This window comes from Wyeomyia smithii, chromosome 3 (genome assembly GCF_029784165.1).
Source record: "Wyeomyia smithii strain HCP4-BCI-WySm-NY-G18 chromosome 3, ASM2978416v1, whole genome shotgun sequence".
NCBI lineage: Eukaryota > Metazoa > Arthropoda > Insecta > Diptera > Culicidae > Wyeomyia > Wyeomyia smithii.
Window position 1 is genome coordinate 169201398 of NC_073696.1, and position 15856 is coordinate 169217253.

Genomic DNA, 15856 nt, shown 5'->3' on the forward strand with positions numbered 1-15856 from the left:
ATGATATGTACATGAAAACAAATCGAAGTGTTTGTTTATGAAAGGTACTAGAATTTATTATAAAAATAATATTTATTTTAGCAAATTTGTACTTGGTTATTGACTGTTAAACGGCAATCCCAAAAATTAAGGCAAAAATGAATTACGTCGGTTATTCCTGACAAATGATTAATAAAAAAGAAATTACCGGTTCAACGTTGGCCACTTGATCCCAGTTCCAATTATCTGTTCGTTGTTTGCCCTACGATTTGATAAGTGCCAATTTCTTCGTCGTGATCTATAGTTGTGAATATCTATGTAAGTTTGAACTCAAATGAAGTATAGAAAAATAACTTACCCATTGGAGATAAGCAAATATCCTTCCAATCGCCCAACAAGACGCCGTCTTTTCGTGGTGTAGCCATTTTGAATAACCATCTGGATTATTCGATACCAAATCCAAACGTCAAAACAAAATTTCACAAGTAAACTGACAAGAAGTGCGGCGACGTGTATTTTTCATTGGATTAATCGATAAGATTTATGTTGGTTTCGAAACATGGCGGTTTTATATATTTACTTTATAAAATGTATTTCGCAATATTGCCGGTAAATTTAAATTTTTGCGACACATGTTAGACGTAAATGAATATCAAATAAAATGGATGTGAAAATCCGATAATAATTATTTCATTGTGCGATTCGTAAAAATTATTGTATCACATTTAATTTATAAATGGATTTCTAATGGAATCATAGAAAATTGAGAGATTTTTTGGTACGTTAAATTCATGAGAGGCGCTCTTCAAAACTAGGGCAGCAGTGACGGAGCCCCCCCCCCCACATAGAAGATTGCCGGGGGGCAGATTTAGCCATAATTTCTCTTCATCTTCCACTCCCATCCGCCACCCGGGAGTACGCGCCCTAAGGCTGGCCACCAAGCCCAGGGTGATTGTGAAATAAATAAATTATAGTAAAAATAACAACTTTTAATGTTTCATACTTTCTATGTATTCTGCCAAAACAAATTATTATTTATAAAATTCATGTTCCGTTTCATCTTTCTTTATGTTATTTTTATATCCCTTTTCAAAATCTTTTGCAAGAACAATATACCTGAAAAAAAAACTCGAATTAATTTTATGTAACTTAACATAATTCATCAACGAACCTGTTTTCTCTAACAGCGTGCATGCCTGCTTCTTGACAGATAGCATTAATATCAGCTCCAGATATTTTATCTGGTCGTGCAACGTAGTCCTCAAGATCGACATCTTCGGACAGATTCATTTTGGCAGTAATTGTTGAAAATATCAATCGTTTTTGACGCCGGTCTGGCAAAGGAAACTCAATTTTACGGTCCAAACGGCCTGGACGAAGCAGAGCGGGATCCAAAGTGTCCGCACGGTTAGTAGCCATAATAACCTTAACGTTAGTGGTTTGATCAAATCCGTCCATCTGGTTTAACAGCTCTAATAAAATACGCTGCACTTCTCTATCAGCTCCAGTTTGTGCATCGAAACGTTTGGTAGCGATGGCGTCGATTTCGTCAATAAATATTATTGCTGGAGAGTTTTCCTTGGCCAAACGAAATACATCACGTACCATGCGCGGACCTTCCCCTAGATATTTTTGGACAAATTCTGAACCTACAACCCTACAAAGAGAGAAAGAGGGTTTATTATTAGTTTTTGGTGTTTCTTTGGAGTAAAATCAACTACACGAATTGTAAAGAATATAAGGTGAAATAGCCAAAAACCGATCATCAAATATGTTTTTACTATTGTTCGATAAATTTCTCTCAATCAGCACATGACAGAGGGCCTAGACTTTACCGTTTTTTTTTGTAATAGATAAGTTTTTTGTTCTTAAAGAAGATTTGATTAATAATCCACAGTGGCACTATGAGCACTACACCAGGTGTTATAAATGGGGGCTTCATGTCAATTTCAAGAATATCAAACAAAAATCAAAAGCTAAAAAAATCCATCAAACAGTTTCAATGATCAACTAGTGTTGCTCGCTGTGTACCATTTGTATTGCACAAAATGAAATAATACATGTGACCATGCTTTACCCACTCTACCATAAGTTAATTTCAATTCGCTTGCTGCTTCATTCAAGCATTGAATGCAACTTGGGAAACTGAGTGAGGCCTCTGTAATGCCGAGTGCGACGCGGCGCGAACTGCGGCGAAACAGTTCGGGATCTGCTCTGACGCGCGTGAGTCTTCATTGCTGATATTATTACCCACCGTAAGAAAAGACGCAGTTCGCGCCGCGCCGCACTCGGCATGACAGAGGCCTGAGGCCCTTGCCATGCAGTATGCGGCTGGGCGTGACAAGTGTCTTTTCTCACGGTGAGGAATAATATTAACAATGAAAACGATTACACGCGTCCAAGCCAAGCACATCCCGAACTGATTTAACATGTTTCCTTGGCTAGCATGGTCTAAGCTTTCGAGGTCATAACGAACAACACGATTCCGTCAATAGAGACAATTATAAGGATCTCTGTGAGTTCATAGCATCCAGAGACGTGGCATTCACTGATTTCGTCAACAACAATTCAGTGTTTTCGGGAACATCCGCTTTTATTCAGAACGAGCTTATATAAGTCATTGGATCTTTTATTAAGAAATTTTCCGGGAAGTGCAAAATGCTGAATTTATTTCTGTGGTGGTCGATGAAACCACTGATGTTGCAAGAAAATCTCATCCGACTTTCCGATATTGTTTGAAAGATGGTAAGTAAAATTAATAGTATTTTTCGTGTAATGAAAAGGATTGTATCCAGCGTAAAATTCCAAACGTTTGTAAAGTGAAGTGGGCATATACATCCAGAATGGTTAATATTGAAGAAGCTCACTATTCTGAACTAACCACGTGTTTGGACGAAATGTATCTCGGAGACGTTCAATGGGACGGCGAAACTTGTTCCCTAGCAAGGGGGTTACACAGTTTCATGCCTGAATTTGACCCCATCTTCTATTTGAAAGTATTTTCAGCAGTATTTTCGTTCACTGATATTTTGCATCAAACTCTTCAAATGAAGAAACTTGACAACATTGAATGCGGCAAAAGCGTGAGAAATACTCGTGAAAACATTAGTAATTTAGAGACGGACAAGAAGTACAAAGAGATCTGGTAGGAATGCTTGCAAATTACTGGTGAACACACGACGGAAATCGATATGACCAATACTTCAAAAAATATAACGCAATGATGGCACGCATAATTTCTGAATTGGACCGCTATTTGAGTCTGCTGGACTGTTCTAAGTTTAGCGGATATCGCGAGCAGTTTCCTAAGGATTTGGTTGATGCTATCTGTTCTCGGTACACTGATCAACCTTGAGTGCACAGTAGAGATGGTCGGGTATGGGAGATTTGTTACCCGTACCCGACCCGTACCCGACTTATCGAGAATTTTCAAACCCGTACCCGACCCGAACCCGAAGTCAGGTTTGTTTAAAATACCCGACCCGAACCCGAAGCCTTGGTTTTTAAATTACCCGTACCCGACCCGAACCCGAAAAATATTTTTAAGCGTTACCCGAAACCCGACCCGAACCCGTCGGGTACGGGTATCGGGTAAAAATACCCGTACCCGACCATCTCTAATGCACAGTCAATATACAAATCCACGAGACGCCACTGATAATCCAATTATTTGTAAAAATATAGTAATATATTGCGCTGCTTTTGATCGTTATGAATTTGTAATGACCGCTGTGGTCTCAATGTTAATAATGATCATAATTTTAATTATGATTACAGTTATAATCATGAATTTTGTGAACAAATATAATAATAACTGTTATTATCACAATCACAACTGTAATAATACTATACTAAAATAATAATCACAACAATAACAATCATTTTGATTATATTAATTATACTACCGATAATAATGGTAATCATCATAATAGTACACTGAATTCTTTATACGCGATTGATGCGTCCACGCAAAAAAAAAATCGCGTAAATTGAACAAATCATGTAAAAAAGATCGCGTAATTTTGAACAAATCGTGTAATAAAAGGATAGCGTCGTTTTCACAAAATTTACAAGGTACGTGTGTGTGTGTATGTGCGCGTGTAAGTTTGTATGCGTGTGTGTGCATACGTGTGTATGTACGTATGTATGTGTATGTTTGTGTATGTATCTATGTTTGTGTATGTTATATCTTGATTCATGTTTCCCATGTCACAAGTCGCGTGAAAAAAAATCGTGCAAAATCAAATCGCTTGAAAAAAAAATTGCGCAAAAACAAAATTTAGGGTAATAGTAAAAAAAATGATTGTTTGCTTATCTGTTCCTCCTCAACCGCGCACTAGTATAGTATGGCTCTCCGCTCTCCCGCGAACGGTCGTTCGTGATAGACAGCATAATCTCTCCAGTTCGGTGGCGAGGCCTGGTGAAGCTCCTCTATTGCGTCTTTCCATTCTAGTGCGTGTTCGCTCTCATCGTTTTGCGCCACCTGAGGGGGTTCTTGGCCCTGTACCTAATGCCTTTCTTATCTCTCCATCACCTATATGCTCGCAATAGCTTGTGATTAGAGATACTCAGAGAGAGAGAGAGAGAGAGATGAGCGATGAATAAAACCGCCTATTTGAAAACTAGGTTTCACATGTCAGAGGTGCCAGGTCTCTTCTAAAAGCGCAATGTTGACTAACTTTTTATTCGACTCGTATCCCGCATAATCTATAACTATAAAACGTGCCTAACAACTAGTTCGGGATATAGTCCCGACTACATGAGTTATCGTTGAACCATATGGATAATCATCCGTTTATGATTATTGATTATGCGGGATAACTGATGGTGACGATGGAAGTCCTGAGGAACCACCATTTAAAAATCACTGTGATGGAGCACTTTTGCAGCATTTTCAATTCATTGTTTAGCAATAGAACATTAGAAACTTGTAAAAACAAAAACATCCTTAATTGTACCTGATTGCAATACCTCTTAATGTGTTATCTTGCTTGTTCGTGATACAGTGAGCGAAATATTATTTTGACTGATAATATGTACAGACGTTTTCCTGTTAGGAAGATCGACAGGTTATTGGTGAGTGTTCACCTGGCTCTCCATGGCATTGTGCCATGGAGAGGGTGGGAAGTTTTGATGAGCTCTCCCTCCCTTCTTGAAAATAGTTTATCTTACCAACTTAGTGTATGATAAAACAACATAATTGGATGATGAAGTCAAGATAGAGTAAATTCTGATTGATAAAAGTCTTGTAATTTTGGTTAAATTGTTATGTTGATCAAATGCTTGCTGGTTAAATTCTTTTGACGTGGGACTACGTCTTTCTTCACTATACTAAGGTACCTTCTGTGGAAACTGGATTGAACATGTAACGTTTTTGGTTGGCGGAATGGAAGATTTTAGATGCTTATAACGCTCAAACAACTGTTTCGATTTCAAACTATACAAGATTTGTATAACATGATAATTTTAGTTACCATTTTCTTATTACTCCATGAAAATTGTGAAAAAGTTTGAAGGTCGAATATCCACATAAATTTTTCATACGATTGGTATATTTCCCTAACGCAGACTTCAAAAACATAGACGAAATGATTTCACGCATTCAGTCATTGGCTAGTAATGCCAACCAATTGGCATCGCATTCATAACCGAACGTAAGCGACGAAGAAAGAAAGCAGAGATGCTCCCACGTGATTGGTTCTTCCCCCAATCATCCAAGTTTTACACACTGAGTGACGCTATAAAAGGACATTCCGTGTTGAGAAAACATCATTCCCTGGTCGACCGTCAAGGCGAACAGTTCGGCTTCTCTTCGATCTGAGTTGGACCCCACCAAGGGTAATCAAATTCAGATATCGTTGTTGGAATACAGCCCGAAATTGAACGTGAACGCCACTGGGGACCATTGGAAGCCGTAGGAAGGGACCATTGGAAGACTTAGAAGCCATTTGGATGCTGCCGATAGTGTAGGTATAGTGTGTCGTATATCAAGCGTGTGTGTCTGAGTAGCGTGTGAGTGTGTGAATAGCGTGTGTGTATGTGTAAGTAACGTGCAGGGGCGACTCGTGGCTTTTTAACCGACATGTTCAACTACAAATTCTGAAAAGGTAATCACAATCATGTCCGCGAAAAAACGGAAGCTATTCTCTTTATCACAATTTAAAAATAAAATTAAAAAACAGCTTCCAATCAGCCATTACACTACATTATTTATTTTTCACCTGACGTTCCCGTGTACAATGCACAGGTTGCACCTATGGACGAGTCGCCCCTGGTAACGTGTGTGTGTATGTATGTGTGTATGTGTGTACGTGTGTGTATGTGTGTGTAACTGTGTATGTAAGTGTGTGTGTATATGTTTGTTTGTAAGTGTGTGTGTGTATGTGTGTATGTGTGTGTGCTGTGGTTTATGACAGGTGTATGTGTTTTTTTTTGTGAAATGTTCATGGATTATCATGTATGGTATTTGCAGAGGCGTCTCGTCCACCTGTTCAACCTGTTCATAGGACAGGTAGACAATTTCAGAACAATTACTCGAATTATTTCTCATTTGTAGCATGGATCTGACATCATTAAGTTTTCTTGTAACCTTAATGTTATTTCGAACATTCGAAAATTTTTTTGATTTTCAATTTATTTCCACCAATTTCAATTTCTATTTATTTCTCCACCGTGAAGAATATAACCTGGCTAAACTCACTCTACACTACTCAACCCACCCGCAACACAGCTTACCCGTAATACAACACAACACAACGAGATAAGCAGTAATGACTACCGTTTGTTCAAATCATTTATCTGAACTAGCATTCATTCAAACACTCCTCTGCATTTTCAAGTTTTATAGCGTACGCAGCCAGTTATGTACATAAAGCGTGCACCACTAGTAATGCGCAGCCTTGCGTAAAAATGACATTTGCGGTTCAAAAATTATGTTGAACCAAGCCGATGGAAACGATACCGCCGACGCCGACCCCCACGCCCACCATTCTTTGATGTTCGTTCATTGAAATTTGAGAGAGGCCGCGAGAGTACACAGCTCTCAACGCTCAAGCGAGCGTCAGGTCGATGCAAAGCCGAGAGTGCAGCGAAGGGTTTTCATGTATTTCCTCATTGATGACATTATTCTTCACGTGAGAAAAAAAGTGTCGCGCAGCGCTGAGTGCGATACAAATGAAAAATCGAACAAATTCATTCATGGTTATTGTAGATGTAGTGGTGTTTTTTCGTTGATGTGTGGTTTCGATTCAAGCCATTTTTCTCGATGTTGTTCATTCAATAACTTGAACCATAGTATGGTAACTAGAATGGTATAGTACATGTTTGACTGCTCACGTTACGGTTGCTTTTGATTTGTTTGTGACGGCTAAGACTACCATTGCTCCATCTTTCAAATTTCTGTTGCTTTCTTGTGTGAAATTTCAATCTCGTTTAAGGAACGATACGTGGTGAGTAAAGTTTAATTACTTCATATATTTCAATTAATCATCAAAACTACCATATACCTACTGGAGATTGTTTGCGTGGATTTCCAGATGGACAACGTTATGGATCATTGCATTATTGAGCAAATGCTAAAGCGCCCGTTTGCCGCCAGAACCATGGAAGAAAAAGTTAAAGTTATTGGACGTCCGGTTCCTCGTCCACCTATGGAACAATTAAAATCCACGTATAAGTTGAAGGGGAAAATTATGTCCCGCAACTTTAATGTGTCATCGTATGACCAGCAATGGCTGTGTGGATCGGCGAAATTAAATAAACTTTTCTGCTGGCCATGTTTGCTTTTCCGTAGCGCCAATGAAAAAAATGTTTGGAGCAAGGAAGGATATAGTGATCTGAATCACCTTTCTGCGTCAATTAAAACGCATTCGAGCTCTAAAGATCACATAAATAATTCACTTGCCTTATCGATGTTCGGGCAAATGAGGATAGACGAAGCACTTGACCATAGCCGGCAGATCACCCGCAATAAGCATAACGAAGAAGTAACGAAAAACCGGAAGGGTATGCGAACTTTAATTGAGATCACCTGTTTCCTTGGCACTCACGGTCTCGCCTTTCGCGGACATTATGAATGTTCCGATTCCACGAACAGAGGAAATTATAAAGACCTCTGCACGTTGATCGCCGCCAGGGATCCAGCATTCCAGGACTTTATAAATAATAAAGTTTTCAGCGGAACGTCGGGAGGAATCCAGAACGAGCTTATAGAATGCATTGAAAGCTACATGCTTCAAACAATTAAAAGAGAAGTTCTTGATGCTGAGTTCGTGTCCATTATGAGGATGAATCAACAGATACGGCTCGGTTATCGCAACTATTTTGTACTCTGCGCTACTTACGGCCCGATGGCAAGAAATATTCATAAAATATATTTTGCAAATATGTTAACAAATAGTTGATTTTTTTTCAATTCAACGAGGCTCAAACATTTTTTTGTTCATTAAAATTTTAGGAACACCAGTTGAAAGGCTCGTTAGATTGGCAGACGTTAGCAGTGACAAAACCGCCGCTGCGTTGGCCGGACACGTTGATGAAATAGCAGCGTATTTTGGTCTTGATGGTGACAAAGTTGTAGCTCAGAGCTATGATGGAGCTGCTGTAATGTCCGGGGACAAATCTGGAGTGCAAACATTGGTGAAGCAACGGTTTCCAAAAGCTGGATATATCCACTGCCGCGCACATGTGCTTAATTTGGTGCTACTTCACTCGTGCACAAATAACAAGAAATCAGCAAGGTTTTTCAACACGATCTCATCACTCGCGGCATTTTTCTCGCAGTCACCTAAACGCAGCGAGACATTAAAGCAATTTATGGAGACCCACATACCAAATGTTTGCAAGACCAAATGGTCGTATAATTCGCGTATGATCAAAATAATTGATTCGAATTATGCAGCGATTAATGAATGTTTAGGTGAGATTTATCTTGGCTACAGTGTCTTTGATGCTGAAACTTGTACTACAGCCAGAGGTCTTCACGCATTCATGCTTGAATTCAATACCGTATTCTTGCTCAAACTTTTTGCTAATATTTTTGCACATACAGATGTTCTGTATCAAATTTTGCAAACAAAAGAATTGGACGTAGTAGAATGTTTACGTAACGTCAAGGCTTGCCTCGCTTCTATCGAAGAGCTCAAAGCAGAGCATCATTTCTACAGAACGCTTAATGATGCAATTGATGTTTCTGGCGAAACGGTCACTGATAGCAACGGTATCAATTATCGTCCCATAAATATATTGTATTTAATTTCGTTTATCCTTGGACAAAACCTGCATCAAACTTTCTCCGAAACGCTTCGGCTGGCCAGAATGATACTGACATTGCCTATCACAACGGCGTCCATCGAACGAACGTTTTCGGTTCTCCGACGGATCAAAAATTATTTGCGCTCTAAATCGGGCCAGAATCGATTATTTGGTATTATGATGATGGCTGTAGAGAAAGATTTACTCCATGAGATGATGCTGACGCCATTATTTTACGACGATATTATCGACAAGTTTGCGTTAAAAGTAAACCGAAGGATTCCTTTGTTATATAAATAAATGTTGATAAATAAAACTTTAAAAATCTGTTATCGCAATACTGTTGTTTTAATGTTGCAAATGTCGATTGAACAGGTGGCCCACTTGGTCACGCGTCGCCTCTGGGTATTTGTACGTTTGGTGTGTGTTATATACCATGGAACGGGGTGAAATTGATCAATTTTTATAACGATTTCCAATTAACTAGCTTCATGTACATTTTTCCCGAAACAGTATAATTTTAAAACAAGTACTGGTATGTGCTCCAGTAAACCTCTATGGCTATTGGTGACATTTCTATCGTCTACTTCATGAAATAAATTCGATAATTCTATAAGGTACTACGAGGTAAATTGGGGTGAAATTGATCACCATGTATACATTGTATACATTCTTTTGGCAATGTGTTGTTTTTTCGATATACTAAAGATAAATGAAGATTTTTGTACTGAAAAATATCATTTACAGCTAGTTTGGAAACGAAAATAACGATATTTCAGGTTAAAATTTGTTTATTTTGGTTCACGAGCTGCTTGTTGCTAAATTTGCTCTTATTTGCTCGTCGTTAAACCGATTTCAATTCGGTTTGTTGCAAAGCTCAAAAACTAGCTCTGAAATTGAAATCTTTGTGGTTTCCTGCGAATTCATCAGTATTTATTTAATGGTATGGAATGATCATTGTTGAAAATAACATTTTTTGAGCTTTTATCAAACTTTACTCACTCCTCTAAATTTAACGTAATTAACCCTCAACTAAGATTACTTTAAGTAAATTCAATACTTTTTTTGTTATTTGGAAACTTATTTGATCAAATTTGATTGAGTTTTGACTGAGTTAGAAGAATTTTTCGAAAATATGAAAAATTGCACCGGGCATGCAAGGGTTAACTTTGACAGGTATGTGAATCATGTAAAAGTTGCGTTTAAGGACACGTTAACATTGCCTAGTGTTGTAAGAGCAATATCTTTTGATTAGTATTTTTTATCCCGAATTTTCATTGGAACGTGAAACGGGATTGTGGCCGTTTCCTATACAATTTTGAGGTTAGAGTTCTTTTTACTTCTGTATTTTGATCGTAAAAAATTCGGCTTCCACTAAATAAACAGCACTCAAATGGCTACTTCAGGCATGCAACAGTTGTGAAAACAATTAATCAAAGTTTCATGTACGTAGTCTTCATAAATCAAGAGAAAATTAGATTGCAAAATTCGAGTTGATCGCGACCACGTCCCGTTTCACCTTAAATTTTTACACCCACCATAGTCCCACGGCAAGCCTACGTTTGTGCACTCAAGCACATACCCTTTAACTTTTTTTGAATTTTAAGCAAATTGTTTGTTTGGGTTCAAGTTGCACCAGTATTAAACTCGAAATAATGAACATGTACTTAAGCCGATATAATTTCGACAGCGTATATGTTCAATTTAACAACAAACAAGTCCAGTGACAGTGAGAGTGTACTTGCATACAAATTTTCATTGAAGGTATTTTTTCTTCACACATGCCTATTTATAGTAAACCAGAAACCACCAGCGAAGGGAAAGCGAGTTTATGATTGGTTGAATATACACAACAAAATATAACAAGTTCAGTTCAGCAAAATTTTTGCGTCGTAAATCGCGATGTTGTTTCCTTATTGCTCGGCAGATTTTTCTTGACGCAGTGGAATAAAGAAATTGGCTATCAGTTAAGGGGAGAGCGAAAAATAAATAACACCGATACGAAAAAAATCATTGTTAACAATGTTGTTTGCTTATTGGCGACACTCTCGCTGTCACTAGACTTGTTTGTTGCGAAATTCAGCATAAACGCTTGTCGAAGAACCAATAATGTTAACAAAACGATATGAACCTTTTTTTCTTCACGTTTCAATTTTTGAAAGGGGTGACATAAAATGAAAATAAAATTTGTAATTTGTATTGGAGACATTTGTAGCCGATATAAATATGAAGGTACATGTAGAATGTGCGAATCCCGATCATTTTTATTTGCCAGTGGATGTTTATTGTTCATATTAGGCTCGAATGATGGCTGCGATCTGTTACAATTACAAAGAGAACTCACCTAATAAATGCTGCGGTAGTATGATGTGCTACTGCCTTAGCTAGCATAGTCTTACCGCAACCAGGAGGTCCATACATGAGAACACCTCTGGGTGGATCGATACCAATTTGTTTATACAGCTCAAAATGTGTTAGAGGTAACTCTACAGCTTCTCTAATTTCTTGTTTTTGCATATCCATCCCACCGATGTCCGAATATTGAACGTCTGGTTTTTCATCTGCTTGCAACATAGAGATTGAACTGTCGGCTTCGGGAGGCAATACATCGACTAGAGCGTTACTGTGTTTATGCAATGCTACACTTGCAGAAGGCTTTAGCAGTTCTCGATCAATTGTAGAAAGAATGCGAACAAAATAATTGGATCCTGTGGTTGATCCCACGATACCATTATTCTGATCAACTGCCTCTAAAAACTGTCCGATAACTAGTGGAACAGATTGGATACGCTTAACTTCCTCCTGTGCATGGAGATACTCTTTTTTTAAGTTTCTTTGCTCATCTTTTATATATTCTTCTTGAACCTCCAAAAACTCTAACATTTTTTGAAGTTTCTGTAATTCAATCAAACTACTTAGTAAAACATTGCCTAGTTAGGTACGATAAATTATGCATGTTTAAGCATACCTTATACTTGGTGTACAAGTCTTCTAGGTCTAACTCGTCTAGTGCGGTATCTTTCGTTGGACGAATGTCCGACTCATCCTAAAAAATAAATAAATTAAACAGGGAATACAGTCACATAATCTACGAGTTACAAACCTTATCAATTGTCAAGAATTCCATTTCCGCCATTTGATAGATATAGTCTAGCAATTAGCCAGAAAAACTTCAAAAATATTTCAGTGACTTGCAATTCGTGAAAATGAAACACTAAAACGAAAACCAGAGATGCCAGATGTTTTTGAAAAATATCAACAACTGCTCGAAAACCCAGACAAAATCTTCTTGGAATCTACACAGATAAACAAAACGACCCAAATATGCGTATTTTTGACGCAAATCAGCCCTTCTGTCACAGAACGGAATGTCATCTGTGATTCGAAAACTGCTGAGTGCTCAGTGAATTTTGCAGCGCTCCCTTGTGGTGGAAAGAACGCATTTTACACCGAAAATGAATAGAATTTATACTTCTTGTATCGAAATCTGTCATACACACTGGTATAAATCTGCCATGCGAAAACACTACAGGTGCATTCTTTTAATGCGCTTATGTGTTTATTCTATATTATTACCACATACTTAGACATACATAACACTGGCGATTTTTTTTGGTACTCTGCCCCACATCACCCGGTACTAAGGGGCCGTTCAATAATTACGTAAGCAAGTAGGGGGGGGAGGGGGGTAGTGCAATTTTCTTACGCTGTCTTACAGGGGATGGGGGGGGTTATGAATCGAATATCTTACGTAAGAAAAACATTGTTAATGCAGCTGTTCAAATAACCATGTTCATGAAAGTGTGGACGGTAAAATTCATAAAAAGAAAATTACGGAAGGATGATTAACTCGAATTAAGCCTGTATTACACTCTTTGACCAAGCGTCAAATATTTGGCACTCTTTGACAGATAAAAATTTGGTCAAAGATAATTGTTTGTCACTCTCCAATTTTACCATGGGGCAAACACGGGCAAACAGAAAAAGTGGAAAAATATGCTTACGTAATTATTGAACGGCCCGTAACACCAGTATGAACTGCTCGACGAAAATGCACGGAATGAATTTTCTTCATAGCGGCTCTACTCGAGCCCTCAACAAAATCCCTTTTTCCCTGTGTGAGCTCATCACTGCGACCTGAGATTAGATCTATTGTGATATTGCCCAAGTGTTTTCTGTATTCCGCACTTTATGTTATTAGCAGTGTCACCACATACATAAGACATACGTAACACTCAGGAAGAAATCTTCCAAAAAAGTTGGTACAAAATGCATGTGTCTCGTTCCCACTCGAAAAATGCAGCATTGATTTTGTAAACTTTTTGACAGTTTCGTAAGGGATTTTATTACGAAACTGTCAAAAAGTTGTTTACAAAATCGTAAGGGATTTTGTTGGGGAGTTCCGTAGCCGCAAGGTTACAGAGTCCGCCTTGGTAAGCGCATGGTCGTGGGTTCGAATCTTAGTAGAATCAGGCCATTTGGTTGGCAAAGGACTTTGGCATGGGTCTATTCTCAGGCTTCCCACCAAGTACCTTTCCTTCAATCTGAATTCTACAGTACCTCTGTTGACTCTCCTTCTAACAAAAATAAGTCCCTGTTATAATAAAACTGGTGTGAGTAACGTATGAAAGTTCTCTCCAGGGAATTGTAACTAGGCGATATTGTTAGAAGGGACAGAGGCTCGGTATAGTAGAGTAGTAAGTTTGAAACGGAAAGGTAAAACTTACACACAAGCACGAATATGAATGATAAGCGTATCACTTACTTCAACAGTGATACCACATACATAAGACAACACTGGCGTTTTTTTCTGGTACACATTGCCCCATAGTACTCCGTACCTTGTCCTGTCCAACTGCTCGACTAATAATGAACAAAATGAATTTCCTTTTTCTCGGCTTTATCCTAAGAGAAGAGTGGCCAAGATGATTCCACGTTTTGCTCCAGGTTTTTTGCTCCAAACGTGATTGGCTGATGTTGATAGCATGCGTGTGTGACGATATTCAACAGGGGTTCAGCTTGCCGTGTTGCTAAACAGCTGGTGTTCGACCCAATCATTGAATTTAATTTGGTTGAGACAAATAAAAGCAAAAAAGAGTTTGAATGAAGTGCCAAGCGTTTGGTGGTAAAATTTTATCGATTTCCCAAGGATGCAGAACCTTATCGACAGTGGCTGAAAATATGCGTAAAATCTGAAAAAGATATTCCAAATTTGAAAATCTCACGCAATAGTCGAATATGCAGTGAAGAGATTTCTTTTTATTATTATGTTGTTTATTTAGTTGTTCGTGGAAATGTGAAATCAAGTTTTCTTCATAAACAAGCAATTTTTCCCTTGATTTTGCAACTGGAATTAAGTGTTTTGCCGAATATTTTTTATTGTGCTCTCTAAAAAAAGTCCGGAGAAGTGAGAAAAACAAGAAAAAAAGTTTGGCAGTGGTAGTATGATGATATAAATATAGACAAAGTTTTATTGTATTGTTTTATATGTTGTTTGTAATCTTTTCATTGTTGTTTTTTGTTAAACAAAAATATCAATTAAATAAACCATTCGAGTAGTTCATTTTGTACCAACTACTTTTACCGATTAATGCATTTTTGATATTCAAAGATAACCTCTTTTCCAGAAAAAGTGACCCTTTTCCATGAGGACTTGCCTTTCTGACCGAAAGCACATTTTATTCAAGATTTGGAATCAATAGAACATCGTACAATTTTAATACCTTTATTAAATTCTTGCCAACCACTTCTTCAGCCGCAACAAACAGTGGGTAAAAAAAGTATTTGCACACATATGTTATATTGAAATATAAAACGTTTATTCTTTTATGAAGAATTCAAAGTATTTCATCTGAAAAGCAATCATTAGTAACATATTACTGAAAACAAAACAAAGAGTTAACGGGATTATAGCAACAAATCTAAAAATACAAGCTTAAAAAAGTATTTGCACACAGCCCTTCACGAAGTATGTCGTAGCTTCAATCAATCAGAAGATAGAAGTCAATATTTCGTATGCATCCCCTTTGCATCAATGACGGCTTGTAATCTCCTTGGTATCGAATCAATTAATTTAGCCGTTGTTTCGGACGGAATTTTGGACCATTCGTCAAGAAGTGCCTCCTTCAAGGAATTCTTATTAGAAATCTTCTTTTTACGGATCTGCGCGTCTAGAATACTCCATAGATTTTCTATAGGGTTTATGTCTGGTGATTGGGGGGGGTGTAATTAGTCTGTGCGGTTATTTTCGCCGTATGTTTGGGATCGTTGTCCTGTTGAAAGTAATACGACCGGTTTAGGTTCAGTTTCCTGGAACTTTGATCCAAATTATTGCGCAATACGTCGATGTAACTCTTTGCCGTCATAGTCCCTTCGATGAAAGCTATATTTCCAACCCCATCGCTGGACATGCAACCCCAAACCATTACATGACCTCCGCCATGTTTTACTGTAGCCTTCAGATTTTTTCTGTGCAGTTCTGTATTGGGCTTTCTCCAAACGAATCGTTTTCCATCGGATCCGAACAAGTTAAACTTGCTCTCATCAGAAAATATAACACGCCGCCAAAATTATAGTGGCTTGGAAATGTGCGCTTGAGCGAACTCAAGACGCTTCATTCGGTTTT

The 15856-nt window shown here is 38.0% G+C and overlaps 1 protein-coding gene across 1 annotated transcript; it reads right to left on the reverse strand.

The window, feature by feature from the left end:
* Positions 1–966: 966 nt before the first annotated feature.
* Positions 967–12486, reverse strand: LOC129730000 (26S proteasome regulatory subunit 6B). Its single transcript, XM_055688940.1, has 5 exons — positions 12335–12486; positions 12200–12277; positions 11576–12126; positions 1151–1636; positions 967–1095 (listed from the first exon to the last, which is right to left on the reverse strand). The coding sequence occupies exons 1-5, from the start codon at positions 12365–12367 to the stop codon at positions 1011–1013; spliced, it is 1233 nt and encodes a 410-aa protein (XP_055544915.1). The 5' UTR covers positions 12368–12486; the 3' UTR covers positions 967–1010.
* Positions 12487–15856: the final 3370 nt, after the last annotated feature.

Bases quoted from the DNA above. Each gene is read 5' to 3' on its own strand.
- LOC129730000 (XM_055688940.1), bottom strand. From the start codon at position 12,367: ATGGCGGAAATGGAATTCTTGACAATTGATAAG. The intron at 12,278-12,334 runs GTTTGTAACTCG...TTTATTTTTTAG, and splicing joins AATTCTTGACAATTGATAAG to GATGAGTCGGACATTCGTCC. The intron at 1,096-1,150 runs GTTCGTTGATGA...TTTTTTTTTCAG, and splicing joins CACGCTGTTAGAGAAAACAG to GTATATTGTTCTTGCAAAAG.